General features: G+C 42.2%; 1 protein-coding gene across 4 annotated transcripts in view; it reads left to right on the top strand.

Annotated features, from left to right (window-relative positions):
• The first annotated feature begins 389 nt into the window (after positions 1-389).
• The window catches only part of RPS6KA6 (ribosomal protein S6 kinase A6), a 41901-nt gene continuing 28510 nt past the window's right edge, over positions 390-13780 (top strand). For 3 of the 4 annotated variants that reach the window (XM_062640012.1, XM_062640011.1, XM_062640010.1), the window contains exons 1-3: positions 390-591; positions 10271-10330; positions 13552-13668. In XM_062640012.1, coding sequence (XP_062495996.1) covers positions 511-591; positions 10271-10330; positions 13552-13668 — 258 coding nt within the window. In that variant the 5' untranslated portion in view covers positions 390-510. The other variant, XM_062640013.1, reaches the window with a different exon arrangement.

The following is a 13780-nucleotide window of genomic DNA, read 5'->3' as shown; positions in this document are numbered from 1 at the left end:
ACCCCTCCCTCAGCCTCAGCCGGAACGTCCAGGTGCCGCCACCGCACCAGCGGCCGCTCCCTCCCTGCCCCGCCGCGGCTCCTTCCCCGCTGTCCCCAGCCGGAGCCCACCCCGTGCCTCCGGCCGGGACCCGGCCACCCCCTTCCCGCCCCGACCCTGTCCCCCCTCAGCGCGGCGCAGCCCGGCCGAGGGGACGCTGACGTCACCGCGCGTCACCGCGCCCCCCCCCCATGCAGGGGATTCTCCGACCCGCGCTGACGTCACCCCCATGCCGCGCAGGCCCCGCCCCCGGCCGCCGCCATGTTGGGGGGTGTGCGCGGGGGAGCGTAGAGCGGCGCCGCCCCCGCCGGCCGGCAGCAGCAGCGGCAGCAGCGGCAGGAGCAGCAGCCGCCGTAGCCGGAGCTCCGCCGCCGCGCTCCATGGGCAGCAGGAGCGGGCCCGCCGCGGCCGCACGCCGCCTCTGAGCCGGGGGATGCGCAGCGGCTGCCCGGCTAGCAGGAGAGCCGGGACATGGTGCCGTTCGCTCCGCTGGAGGAGGCGGAGGAGCCGGAGCCCTGCCACAAAATGGAGCTGTACGTGAGCGGCGGCGAGGTCAGTGTGGGGCCGGGGCGGGCGGGGCTCCCCGCGGGCACCTGCCTCCCCACCGCCGGCCCCTGGGAGCGACCGGGCCGGGGGTGCGGGTGGAGGGTGGGCGGGCGGACCGCAACGCCCCCGGTCCCTCCGCTCCGGCCCCCGCGCCGCGGGTCTCCCCCCCGCCTCGCCTCGCCGCCCCCGGTCTGTCCGCCTCCCTCCGCCCTCCGGTTCCCGGCGCTCTCGGCGCCGCCGCTTCCCCGCCTCCCTCGGGATCTCCGGCGCTGCCGCTCGGCCTCCGCCCCCTTGGCCTGCTCGCGTCTCGTCCGCCGGAGCTGCCGTGCCGGGGCTGGCCGCCTGGGAGCTCGTCCCGTCCTGGGAAGGTGGCGGCCGCCAGGCGCGCCCCGCACGCCGCCGGAGGGCCCGTTCCCGCGGGCCTTCCATGCCGCCCCTCCGCGGCTGTGGCCGGCGGCAACGCCTCGCAGCCCGCGCTGCGCCCGGGGCGGCCCCGGGAGTGGGGAGCGACGGCGAAGGGCGCAGCCCGGGGAGAGGGGTTTAGAGCGGGGCGGCCCGGCTGCGGGGGTAACGCGTGGTGGAGGGTTGGCGGCCGGTGTGCTCCGAGTCGCCTCTGCCCGATGTTAACGTCACGGTTGTTGGTTCCCGATTAACATACAGCTCGGGAGGGCGTTTGTAAACTCGGGTCTGTGGCCACAGCTCCCGTGGAAAGTTACTTTAACTTCTTGGGAGAAGCTGGGTGTGCGTGCAGGGAGGTTGTCACTGGGAGAGGTCCCTTCGCTTTTTCATTGAGTAACTCTACGGTAATTACAATACAACTAACAGAAAGAACCCGGAGCATTCTCCAGACGTGTATATCCAGACTGAGTTTTGGATGCTTAAACGTAAAGAACGAGCAATGACTTCGAGAGTGTCTTTGAGGTATTGCTTAGCACTCTAAGTGCATCCATAAGCAAGTACCAAATGCTATTCCAAATACAATAAATGGTTAAACTGGTTATGCCTTAATAGTGTATGTGTCTCGGCAGAATGTGACATTGAGTATTAAAACTTCTGCACTTCTAAACCAGAAGGGTAGGATTGTGTGTCAAGTATCGTCAGGTATGACAAATAAAAGATTGCGCCTAGGTGTATTAGGCACATGAAAGATGTTATCTAAATAAAGCTTATTAAAACTGGTCAGACTTGCTCTCCATGATGCACTGGTCTTTCCTTATCATAAATAAAAAGGTCGGTAGCAAATTCATCTCTAAGTACAAAGTGTGCAAAACTGGTGTTGTTAAAATTTTGGGAAAAGTGAAAGGACAAGATCCTTTAAAGGATCTTGTTGAAATGTTATTCTCTGATAAAAAAATGACACCTACAAAGTTAAAAAAACCACCACAGTAGTTCCCAGCAGGAATAAAGCCATGAGGTTTTACATTTCTTTGTTTGGCTTTTAATTTTACTTTCTGTAGCTGTGTCTACAGAGTGCCTCTTCTAAGTACTATAATTACTGGATATGCATTTCCACACCACAACTGCTGCACTTTAACACTTTAAAATTTCCTAATGATCTCATAATACTTAATTCAGTCCCTGTACCTTAATAGTAGAGAAATCCTAATTATGTTAGTGAAGCTACAGGTAAGGATTAAAAAGTCAGCAGAACGTATTAAGGCTTATTTGTTTATCTTATGGTTTGTAAAAATAGTATGCTGTAGTTCCGGTCTGAAGCTTATTGAAGGTCTGAGAGTTTTGGCCTCATTGACCTGTTCTTCAAGAGCGTTGTGATACATCAGTGTTCAGATAATGAATCTTGCAAGTATCGCAGCTGAAATGCGAACACGTGTGGTTGTTGTGTGTGTCTCAGTGTTTTTTAGCTGGGCTAACACCCCTCCACCAAGGCTGATGCTTTTTTTCAGAGTGCAACGTTCAGAGCCGCTTTTGTATGCGGATCTTGTCATAAATACTGTATTGGGAGTTACTGAGAGCGGCTGGAGAACTAGCCCCAACACGGCAAGGCTCAGACAGGTAGTTCTGCCTGTGGTGGTGGCATTTAAGTTACCTTCGAATGTTTGACTGGGCCAGGGCTAACAGAGGAACATGAGCTTGGCAGTGTATTGTGGTAGGAGCCTGGTTCTGAAGTCACGCCTGTCTAGCCCACAGAGCATAGGACAGTGGAGTTCCAGCTGAAAGAGCTCTGTGTTCCTAATCTGAATGCAACTGTTTGCAACAGGCGTTGTTTAAATTGCATTTTCCTCAAGCCTGTACATGAACTACTTACTTAACAGGGTCTGTGTAAAACTATTGCAGTTGTACTCTGACATCGTGTTTATTACGTCTGTGTTGCATTTGGCTAGGAGCATTTGAAACTTCATTTATAGCAAAACCAGTTCCTTAAAGTTGTGTGTGAAGTTCCCAAATTATATTAACAAATACTCGTTGTTGTAACACTTTACAGCACATCCCTGGGATGCACTTAATATACTTTCCACTTGCTAGAATTCTACATTCACGTGGTTTGGGGATTTAGCACAGGTTTAATTTACATTAAAATGAATTTTGGTTTGGATTCTTTTAAATTTTATAGAATTGATTATAGCCTTTAATGCTTACTACAACCTTATCTCAGCAGTCTGATAGATCTCTGTGACCTTGGCCTTGCTGGAACTGCAGTCAGCAGTGAAACTGAAATAATCCTATATTGTGAAGACAGACTTACTTGTGTTAACTGATGCTTTTGTTCATCAGTTGTGGCATAGCAGGAGAAATCTGAGAAAGTTTTCTCCAGAGGAATCTGCTTGTTGACTAAATTTCGGATTATATTATTAGAAATAAGCGCATTCCCAGTGAAGCAGTGCTTGTGTTGACTTGATGAAGCAAAAACAGTTGGCAAGGGAAGGAGGTGATTTTTAAGGTAGGAAACAAATTTTCATGTTTTGAGGCGTGAAAACAACATGAACCTTTGGAAGAAATTTAGGATTGAATGATTTTTCCCTTTTTTACTTTGAATGTCTTTGAAGTGCTGAGGATTGCATTTTGGACTGTGCCCTGTGCTGTTCTGTCATATTCCTGTGACAGTGTCACTTGTGGAGCAGGTTTAGTGACTCTGGGAATTCTTTAGGTCTAGGTAGGGAAGGGTCAGTGCCTAGCAGTCTAAGCTTCAAATACTGAGTGAACTTCTTTCCTCCTAAATATAGGATTAATAAGTATTTTCATGGCAATAAAAATAGTACAACAATCAAATAGGTGTTGATTATAATCAGCCATTGTAGATGACTACAATATGATTGCAGTCGACAAAGGAAGAGGAAAGTAAATGTTAACATTTTATTGACCAAACTGAATGAAATGCAGGAATAATTGGAAATGGGCAGAATACAGTAATTTTTTGATTTTCTGCCTTATTAATGCAAATAGCCTTACATTTGAAAGGAGAAGTGTAATTGACTTCAGTGCATGCAGTTTGCAGTACGCAAATGTTGTGAATTGCGTAAATGTGTCCTGGGACTCAAGTATTTGTTTTTGAAATAGACACTTCAGAAGTGAGTTGCTTAATTGGCTGACAGTGACAAGGAAGACGAGGTTGAAACAACAAAGTGACTGGAAGCTGGGCTGCATTGAGAGCTGCTGCTTGTTCGTGAGTTGAGCTTTGCTGCTGTTGTCTATAAGCTGTTGCCCATGGCAGTTTGAATAAATATATCGTTGATTTTGGCCAGTGTTTGCAGCCCATCCTCTGAAGCATGTTCTGAGCTTGGTCTATCAAAGGCCACTGAATTTTGTCAGTGTTAAGAGTTGCATAACTCCTTTGTGAGTAATTACTGGCAGTGACGTGGATGACTCAGCTACCTCGTTTAGTGCATCTGAAAACCTCCACAATTAGATTGTGTTATGTTAAGAAAAGAAGGTAATAGTATTGCCTGTAACTTGAATTAAGTGCCCTCAGCCATTGCAACAACGTGCAGTTTTTTAGAAAGGCTTCTGAGAACAAGCTGTCTTAAAAAAAAAAGTAAAAAGAAAAAAAAGTAAGCACATTAGTACACTTAACAGCAAAACAATGAATGTCTTTATGCATTGAAAAGTGCTGCAGTGTAATAATGATGATAATTCTGTTTTGATATACCACTTTTAAAGATCATTTTGGAAATCTGCAGTGTTATTCTGAGTCTCTAAAAGGAGCAGGAGGTTTGTTTGAGGTGGCTCCCCTTGATACCTGCAGGATAGCTTTGGAGAGACTTCACAATAACGCCGAATCAGAAGAATGGTATGACTTGTTAACTTGCATCAAATTTTAATATTTATGTAGATTAACTTTTTACTATGTTAAGAATAAAATTTGAAGTATGTTGTTTTCATCAAGTGTAAATCTTAGCCTCTTCTGGTGTTCTCCTTTCTGCCATTAAACATGATTTGGTGACTGGCTGCTTTATGCCCTTTTATTCTGGAGTTACAGTCATCTCCTAAGCAGGCAGTAGTTAAAAGATCTCAAGTCCTTACTGGTTCAGTGGTCTCTGTGCTTGTGGTTCGGTTTGTGTCTGGTCGCAGCTCTAACTGGTCTGAGGCACATGTAGCTCTCCTCTAATCTCTGGTATTGGGAAGGATCAAAATGTTTTCTTAAAATCAGTAATTATATGTTGCTGCAAGTTTGTTATCCGGTCTGAATGTATTACTTATTTGCCACAGGAAAAGAACTTTGTAACTTTGTGTAGTAAGGTAGATGTCTGTTTAAGGTAGATTGCTTTGTCTTCCTGTTTTACTTGGTATATTTAAAGAGAGAGTGAGTTACCTGCCCCCTTCCCTTTGTGAGAGGAACTGAGGGAATGAGGCTAGCAGTGGATGAGAAAACTCGGCATCAACCTGCGGAGTCTCAGGTGGACGCTGCCATCAGCAGTCATTCTTCCTCTGGTCACATTGTGGTAGGGTAGGACTCGGCTGTTGTTGGTGTAACTCAGTGTTGGGTAAACCTAAGAACCCTGCTTCACACTCCACTTTGTGGGGCTGGCTGTTGTAGTGGGGAAAACTGTTACTTCCCAAAAGCAATGCCAGCCCAGGCAGTAAAGGGTACTGAATCTTGCTTGGGATGCTCCACGCACTGAGAATATCTACTGTTTAAGAAAAAACAATCAGCAGTTGATTGGAGAAAAGTTGTGAATGTTTTATAGGAAAACCAGGTGTCTTTAAGCTTCAGTTTTGTTCATGGTGGCTTTTAAGCATTCAAAAAAGAAAAACCCTCTCACCTGTTTGTCTGTTCACAGAATCCTCAGATTTTTCAAACCTATCTCAGGAAATAAGATTCAGTAGTCCAATGTGTTGTTAATTAGTTTAATGATGCAAACTCTGTGCAGATGTAATTTGGAATAAATGAGGAACAAATGTGGTTGTCTTCACAGGACTTTTTTCAAAAGATACTTTATTTTCAAAGCCTTTTTGAAATAATTGGGGTTTCTAGTGCAAGCTTCCACTCTAACATTTTGAAATAAGTATTTGAAGTAATACTTCTGTATGTGGGGAAGCAAACTGGTTATTCCTGTGTTCATTTGGAAGAACTTAGAGGTCTAGGTCTGGTGACTGTAGCTGTGGTAACTTAGCAAATTAAGCACAGTGAAGGAGGAACCATAGAGGATGCAGAAGCCTTTGTTCATCCTTATGTAGAATTTTACCTGTTTGAAGCCAGACAAGATTATATGTAAGTGGTGATGAGTAACACTTTCTACGTCTAATAATAGTATGATTATAAAATTCCCTGTTCTGCTTTTTCTCTATTTTTTTTAAATTCTGTTTGAATGCCTAAATGGAGATGTGTAAAAAGCAGGGCAGAGTGAACCAGCTGTACACCTTCTACAGTTTTTCCTTGTAGTTAGGCATTTTGCTGACCATTTGTTTAGCTTATTTCTGCCAAAACCTATAGACCCACCAAACCATAATGCATTTACTATATGAACAATTAAAACGTCTTTCACATGGGAGGGAAGATGGTGCAAATCTTTGGTAGTACTGGAATTCTTCTGCTGTAATTACCAGAGGGAAAACATGTGCAACAGTAGTTAAGCCTTTTGCCAGCTCACAGAAGCCCTTTGGACATTCTCCTAAGGCAGTAGGGTATAGTCCCAGCGAGTCATGGGATCTATTGCAGCTATTTAAATCAGGAGGCAGTTTGACATTGGAGGATTGGGTCTCTTAGCCTGCACCTCTGGAAAAGTAAGTCTCTTACCTGGCAGGTTGTCTCATCTTTTATGTAGCTGTTCTAGTTATTTTTATGCTAATCAAGAATGGGCAATATTTTCTATCACTTTCTCATTTTGTCTTTGGAAAGCATGAATGTTGTTTGCCTAAATGTCTTGAGTTTAGTTTGTGTTCTAATGAGAGTTAATATTTAAAATGTTTGGTTAGTTGCAGAACTTCAGCAGTACTGAACAACAAAATGGTTCCTGGATGAAAATCTCTGTCAGAGTAATGGTACTTGCTTCTTGCCAACCTGATCTAGTTGATGTCCCTGCTCATTGCGGGGGGGGGGGGGGTTGGACTAAATGACCTTTAAAGGCCCCTTTCAATGGAAACTATTCTGTGGTTCTTTCACCTGCTCTCATGGAAACGTGTTTTCCAGTTCTCCATAATTAAATATGTGTGTTCGTAGATATTTAGTAAAGACTTGGAGGTTGAAATAGTTTGGTATATGTTTGTGCATAAATATTTATGATTATATCACTAAAAGTGGTCCCAGTTGGCTGTGGAAACAGAGTTTTGGATTTGGTTTCCACGGAGGTGGGAATTAAGTGTTAAATTTTTTGCCTTATATGAGAGATAGTGAGCACTTTCATTGCTGAAACTTAGCCAATATAAGTATCTGTACAGAAGAGTAGCGATTTGATTTTTGTCATTGAAATTTGTAACTAAATAACTAAAAGTACTAAAAGTACTAGATTCTGGGTCACAATTCAACAGGTTGGTGGTGGTTTTGTTTTGTTTTAATGGACAGTGACCAGGATTCACAAACAGAGAAGGTAAAAGCATGGTCGTGACTTTCAGGCACCTGAACAAGGAAGTCTTTGGACTTTGGCAGACATCCCAGTCTTTGTAGAGACTGGACAGGAAAAAAAGCCCCATACACAACAGTGAAGGGGGAAAGTGTATGATAGGAAGTTGTTAATTAAGATGGCATTTGATTACCCACCATAAAAATCCAATAACTGAATACATTTGTTTTGCCAGAAAGCTGAAAGTATGCTTTATATGGTGCGCTCAGGAACTGTGTAGATCGAATAACATGCTGATTTTTTGTTTCAAAACCGTGTTCCAGAGGTGACAGCTTTCTGTATCTGATTGCCTGGAATTTAGCTGCTGTTTTCAGTGTATGAACAATTCTTCTGGCTGGTAGTATTGCTTCCAGAGCTTAAATTATATAGCAATACTTGGAAAATGTTGACCACATTTAAAGAAAGAAAAGGCAAAATGCCCCGTAAGTTCACTTCAAATAAGCCCATGAGTGAAGAATTGTATTTGATTTCTGAGCCCCTGGAATGTGGACACCCATTTTACTACTGGGTCCAAATAAGTTTTTTGGACAACTTTGGTGGGCCTCATATTGATTCACACTTGAATGTAACCTAGTGATACTGTGAAAAGAAAGTACGTGACAGTGAAATGTAGACCAGTTTGGGTTGGAGGGCACCTTCAAAGGTTGCCTTGTTCAACCCTCCTGCAACCAGCAGGGACATCTTCAACTAGATGAGGTTGCCCAGAACCACGTTCAGCCTGGCCTTTAGTATCTCCAGGGATGGCACATACCTGGTTCATATCTGGTCTGAGTTTTGGCATTATTTCTCAATATATTCAGTTAATTCGTATAACAACAAGTATATTGGGTGCTTGGTCCATCCCAGTATCTAATTTGGTAAAAATATTAATGCAAAAAAGGGTTGATACTTAGCAAATTAGTTAGTAGCATTGCAGTGTATGTGAGATTTTTGAATCTAGGGTAATGGGTTAGTGGGTTTTGGCCATGAGAGATTACGGTGGCAGTGCATGATAGGTACAAATAATGAATATGTTGAATATGCCAGTCCTTGGTGAAACTGACAGATTATAGGTAATGTGTGTGTAAACTGTGGTTAAAATAGAAACATAGAGAAGAGTGAAAGTAACCAAAGTCTCATGCTACTTTACTTGATAATCTTTTCTTTAGTGAATCCAAAAATGAGCGCTGATATCTTGCTAGAAAAATTGGAGATACCAGAATCATTCATTTAGCACTTAGCTCCTCAAAGCTGTACTTGAAATCAGGAGTCTTAAAAGAAGCAGTAGAAGTGGTTGAGGGTTTGCTTAGATGATGCAATCATGGTGGTATAAACCTGTCCCTTCAGCCCTACCCGTCTGTCGAGTTTCCTGTTTTGGTTTTAAACAGGGGCATGGTCTACATTTCAAGTTCTTTCTAATCGTGTTTTATCAATTCGCATACTGATACTTATGCCATAGTGCAGTATCTTAGGCATGTATTTTAAGTAAATTTAGAAGTGTAAGAAAAAAAGTGTCGTTATCTGGTCTAAGAGCTTAGTTGGTTTCAGTTCTGTTTTCAGGAAAAAAGTGGTTTGAGTTTCCTTATGTTATTTCTGGTTAACGTTTTGCTGTGTGAGACTGATGCCTCATGAAGGTAGAAATGCTGACAGATTAACATACAAATAAATTAGCAATTATCAGTAGCAAAATCCATAATTGGCTTCACCCATTTTGTCAGGTATTTTCAGTTTTTAATTAATTTTAATTTAATTTGCATGTTTAAATGGAGCATGTCCTTCAGAGTCACTGGGGTTTTGTCAAGTTTCAGTTCTTAAGCACCATTGTTACTTAGAGCTTCGACTAAATAACTTATAAACTTTTTTTACTGTGACTGTGGACTCTGTCTTCTTTTTACTGCTGTTTGGAGGTGGGGAGGGGGCTGGTAATTGCTAGCAAGTATTGTGCTGGTTTAAGAGCATGTCATTAAGAGCATGTCATTTATTTGCTTCTGTCCAGATGCATATCATACTTTACTGCCTGTCAAAGATGTGCTTCTGAAATTGATCCAGAAGTATTTTAATATACGAAGCTAGTTTCTGAAGTACTTAAAATTTGAGTATTCTATTTGCTAGATATTTAAATAACCTCTGAGACAAGCCAGTTTTTAGAGGAATCTAAATTTTTAAAGAAATAGGTGATTATTTTGGGTGTAAGAATTCTGTGGTGTGTATTCTCTGTACTACCTGCTCTTGCCCTTCTCGCTCTTGCCCTGAAAAGACTCAAAATCACTTCTGAATCTTGTCTTCTTAAACTGCAGTTAACTGTCAGCAGCAGATTGTAGGTGTCTGAAAAGCATCTGCAACATAAGTTTTGTGCTTACCAGAAAAGTTTTGCGTTGCTGTCATCTTGTATGGATGGTATCTTGTAGCTTTTAAAGAAGGAATTTTAAATTCATTCCAATTAAATAACACTATCCAACGGCATTTACAAAGGGATATGCTAAATCATACATAAGGGAGATACTAAATATAATGTCTAAGTAGTAGTATTTGTTTGAAACTCCAGTTTTAGAGTGACAAGAGCATCAGTTTCCATTTGTGTGCTCTGAAGTGTGAATTGGGTCAAATGATGAACTCTGCTTATTTAAAATTTTTAGGTCTTAACTTTGTTTTTGTTTTTCTTCTGCATTCCCTTTCTTTCCCCTCTGTAGCTAAATGGCCTTAAAATGGCAGATGAGCCTATGGAAGAAGGTGAACCATATGCCTACCATGTAAGTATATTCGATAGATGTTCAGTTGAGACGCTTATCAGCGTGACTTGCTTTTGAAGCAAAATTCATGCATTTCCTGCTCTTTAATAACTTTTGAGCCTGTCATTTTATGTGACCAGATCTGAAGAGGCTCCAAGCCTCAAAGGTGATTTTGAAAATTAGTACCTGGGTAGGGGCCTTGTTTGGGAAAGTTTGTCCCATGAGGTTATGGAAAACAGATTCTGTGTGCTGGAGAAAACATTGACAGGTCCCTCAACCTTGGAAAATGCTCTGTCCAGCCTTGAACCATTTATCCACAGAGCGCTTAACATTGCTCTTATTACACTGTCATCTGTTTGTTTGTGGGTTTTTTTTTGTGATGTAGTTGTGGTACATTTGTCTAGAAGGTGCTTAATTCCTGCTATTTTAAACCAGAATTTTTACACCAGTGTGATAATTTGACTTGCATAGAAATATCCCAAATAAACTCTGTTGAGCATGATTTTGACCAGTGATTCGGTGATGTGCATATTTAGGAAATGCTAAAGATCAGTGTTCTGTGTGTTGGCTAAATCTTGGACTGAATTTCAGGCTAATTCTGTAGGTAGTGAAATGCCTGAGTTCGCATGGAAAAATTTGCCGTCAGTTTTCAGCATGCCCATCCATGTATTTTTGAACAGAATCATGGAAGAAGGTATCAAGTAGATTTTACTGCCAGCTGTAACCACTGCTTTGTGTTGCAATAACTTCTTAAGTGATTTGGAGGATAAACTCTTGGGGATAGAAATGTGGTAATTGGACTTTTCCTGGTGTGGAGCAAGCAAATAAACAGTCAGTGTTGTAGTCATGTTACATGTAGCAAAGAAAGATGCGCAATGGGTTGTCTCAATCTTTTGCTGTACTTGAACCAGAAGGATGTTGCTGAGCTTGTTTGTTAGGTGCTTGGAGCTACATACCAGTCAAGCTGCAACAAAGTAAGATGGCACAAAGCCATAAATGATTGTAGAGTTTCTTTCAGTGCTTTGTTCTCTTGAACTACTGAGAATAGTTACCTCTTGTGCCAGGCAGCTCGGTGGGAGCTGGTACCTGAACCCTGAGGTGGATGTGCTGTTCAACCAGCAGAGTACAAAACCAGATAACCAGATTTCCAGTTCATGGAGGCCAAACCAGAAATGGAAGTGAAACTGGCTTATATATCTGTTCTACTTCTTACCTGCTCTTTTCTTGTTGATGATGCAGAGGTCCTCTTATACTTCAGTCATGCCAATTTTTAGTACTTTAATGATTGTTAAGTGAGATCTTTTGCAAAGGGAAAACACTTTATAAAAAATAACTCATTTCATACATCTCAAGTTATTCTTTATTTGCATGGAAAACATTTTCCTCCTCGGTTCACATTTAGAAATACTCTGTCAGTCTCCTCAGCAACCACATGTGATGTCACAGGCTAATGACTCAAGGTGGGTGATAAACAGAAGAGCAGGTGAACTCTTAAAGATCTTTTCTCATGCATAGGTTCACAGCGTTAAGGAATACAAATTAGGATGGTGAAGTAAAAAGGCATTTAAATAGACTATTTACATATTTCATAGAAAGAACCACCCATTAAGTCTCTTGTACAACTACACAACTCGCTGCTTTCATCTGTTGTCAGATGACTTGAAATGCTGGTGTTCTTACCTGCCTTAAATTCCAGGCACGTGTTTAAAATAAGATATGTGCATCTTTCCGATGAATATTTACATGTACCGTCAGCAAGGTGGAGGGATGAAATGAAGTTGGCATGTGTACACTGTATCGTAAATGTATGTCAGCTGTTTACTTGTTTTAATGTGTGGTCTTCATAGAACTGTTTGGGTTGGAAGGAACCTTAAAGCTCCTCCAGTTCCAACCCCCTGCCATAGGCAGTGACACCTTCCACTAGACCAGGTTGCTCCAAGCCCTGTCCAGCCTGGCCTTAAACACTTCCCGGCATGCAAGACTTTCTGTATTGAGCCTGACTATAGAATGCTGTTTTTAACTAAAGCCAACCGTTTCATTAAGTGGTCAGGTCTTTTTCTGGTGCTGTTTGTGCTTGTCGTTGAAGGAGAGGAATGCACTGTGGGTTGGTTAGGGTGTTTTTCTGGTCTCTGCTAAGAGAAGTTTTCAAGATGAAGACCTAAAGAGAGGATAGGAGGATAGTTAATAATAATTTGGATACCCTAAAAGCAACGTACTGCAAATCAGATGTGATTTCCTGGTGTGATTGGGATGTATTTTTTGTGTACAAGAAGTTCATTGGTATTCTTGGTAGGGCAAAGAGGTGCTGCTCCTTTTCTACATGTAAGCTGAGATTGCTGTTGTAGGCCTTAGCACGTAGTTTTAAGTTTCAGGGGTGCTTATTTTGCCATGTTGCTTGTTTTGGCTCACACAAACTTCTCTTACACCGTGAGAGCTGCAATACATCATCTGATTTGTTTTCATCATGAATGTTTGTCTTTTCACAATTGAGGGCGCTGTGCTCTGCTTTGCTAAAGATGAGAGTAACAGGAAGAAGTGAACAGTTCAGAATTACCCTCAGCTTTCCAAAGGTCGTCTCCATACAAGATAGTCCTTCCATGAACTCTGCACTCCAGAGCTCTTTCTTCTGTTGAATTCAAGAATTCTCAGAGTTCTTAAATGACTCACAAATAGGACATTTGTGCTCTTCAAATGATGCATATTCCTCTAGCTGCAAGTGGATGACCATATTTATTATTTGCTGCTGTGAAAAGCAATCATTACTGAAATGATTAAATTCAATTTAGGTTTCATTAGGACTGTTTCAGGAAAGGGGAAGATGAGAAGACTAGCAACTGGGAAAACTAAAGGCTGCTAAACAAAAGTGAAGCACAGAAGGATCATCTTAGACTTAGTTTAAAGATCTGTGCATTTATTCCTTTCATGCAAGAAAATCCATCTTTGCTGTAGCTGTAATTTATGACAAAAGTAAATAAGCATTCTTTGAGAATTTTACTTCAGTTTAGAAATTTCTATTTATGAAAGGATGGATGGGAAAATTCTTCATTTGAACAGCTTTCTTGTCATACTAGAATTTAAAACATTAAGAAACCCAAAGAAAACAGAACCCGCACCCCCCAAAGAAAACCCCAAACAAACAAAACACCAACAAAGAAAAGAGGAGGCATTTGTGTGCATTTCTAATGATACTTGACTCATTCAGGCCTGTTCATTGCTGCTTTTTGTTTGTCTTGAAATAATAGGATGAAGGAAGTGTGAAAGAAATTCCTATTACACACCATGTGAAAGAAGGCTGTGAGAAAGCAGATCCAGCACAGTTTGAACTCCTTAAGGTTCTTGGACAGGGATCATTTGGAAAGGTAAGATAATTTTTTATTTGATGTTCAGTTTAAACCTGCTTTGTCTTACTCCCCTTATTTCACTAATACTGCAAGGGAAGGTATAAACCTAACACATCTGAGTGCAGATAGA

This window comes from Pezoporus occidentalis, unplaced genomic scaffold, assembly GCF_034315485.1.
Source record: "Pezoporus occidentalis ecotype Australia unplaced genomic scaffold, CSIRO_AGI_Poc_V1 ctg63, whole genome shotgun sequence".
Taxonomy (NCBI): Eukaryota; Metazoa; Chordata; class Aves; order Psittaciformes; family Psittacidae; genus Pezoporus; species Pezoporus occidentalis.
This window is presented reverse-complemented; position numbering and strand designations above follow the sequence as displayed.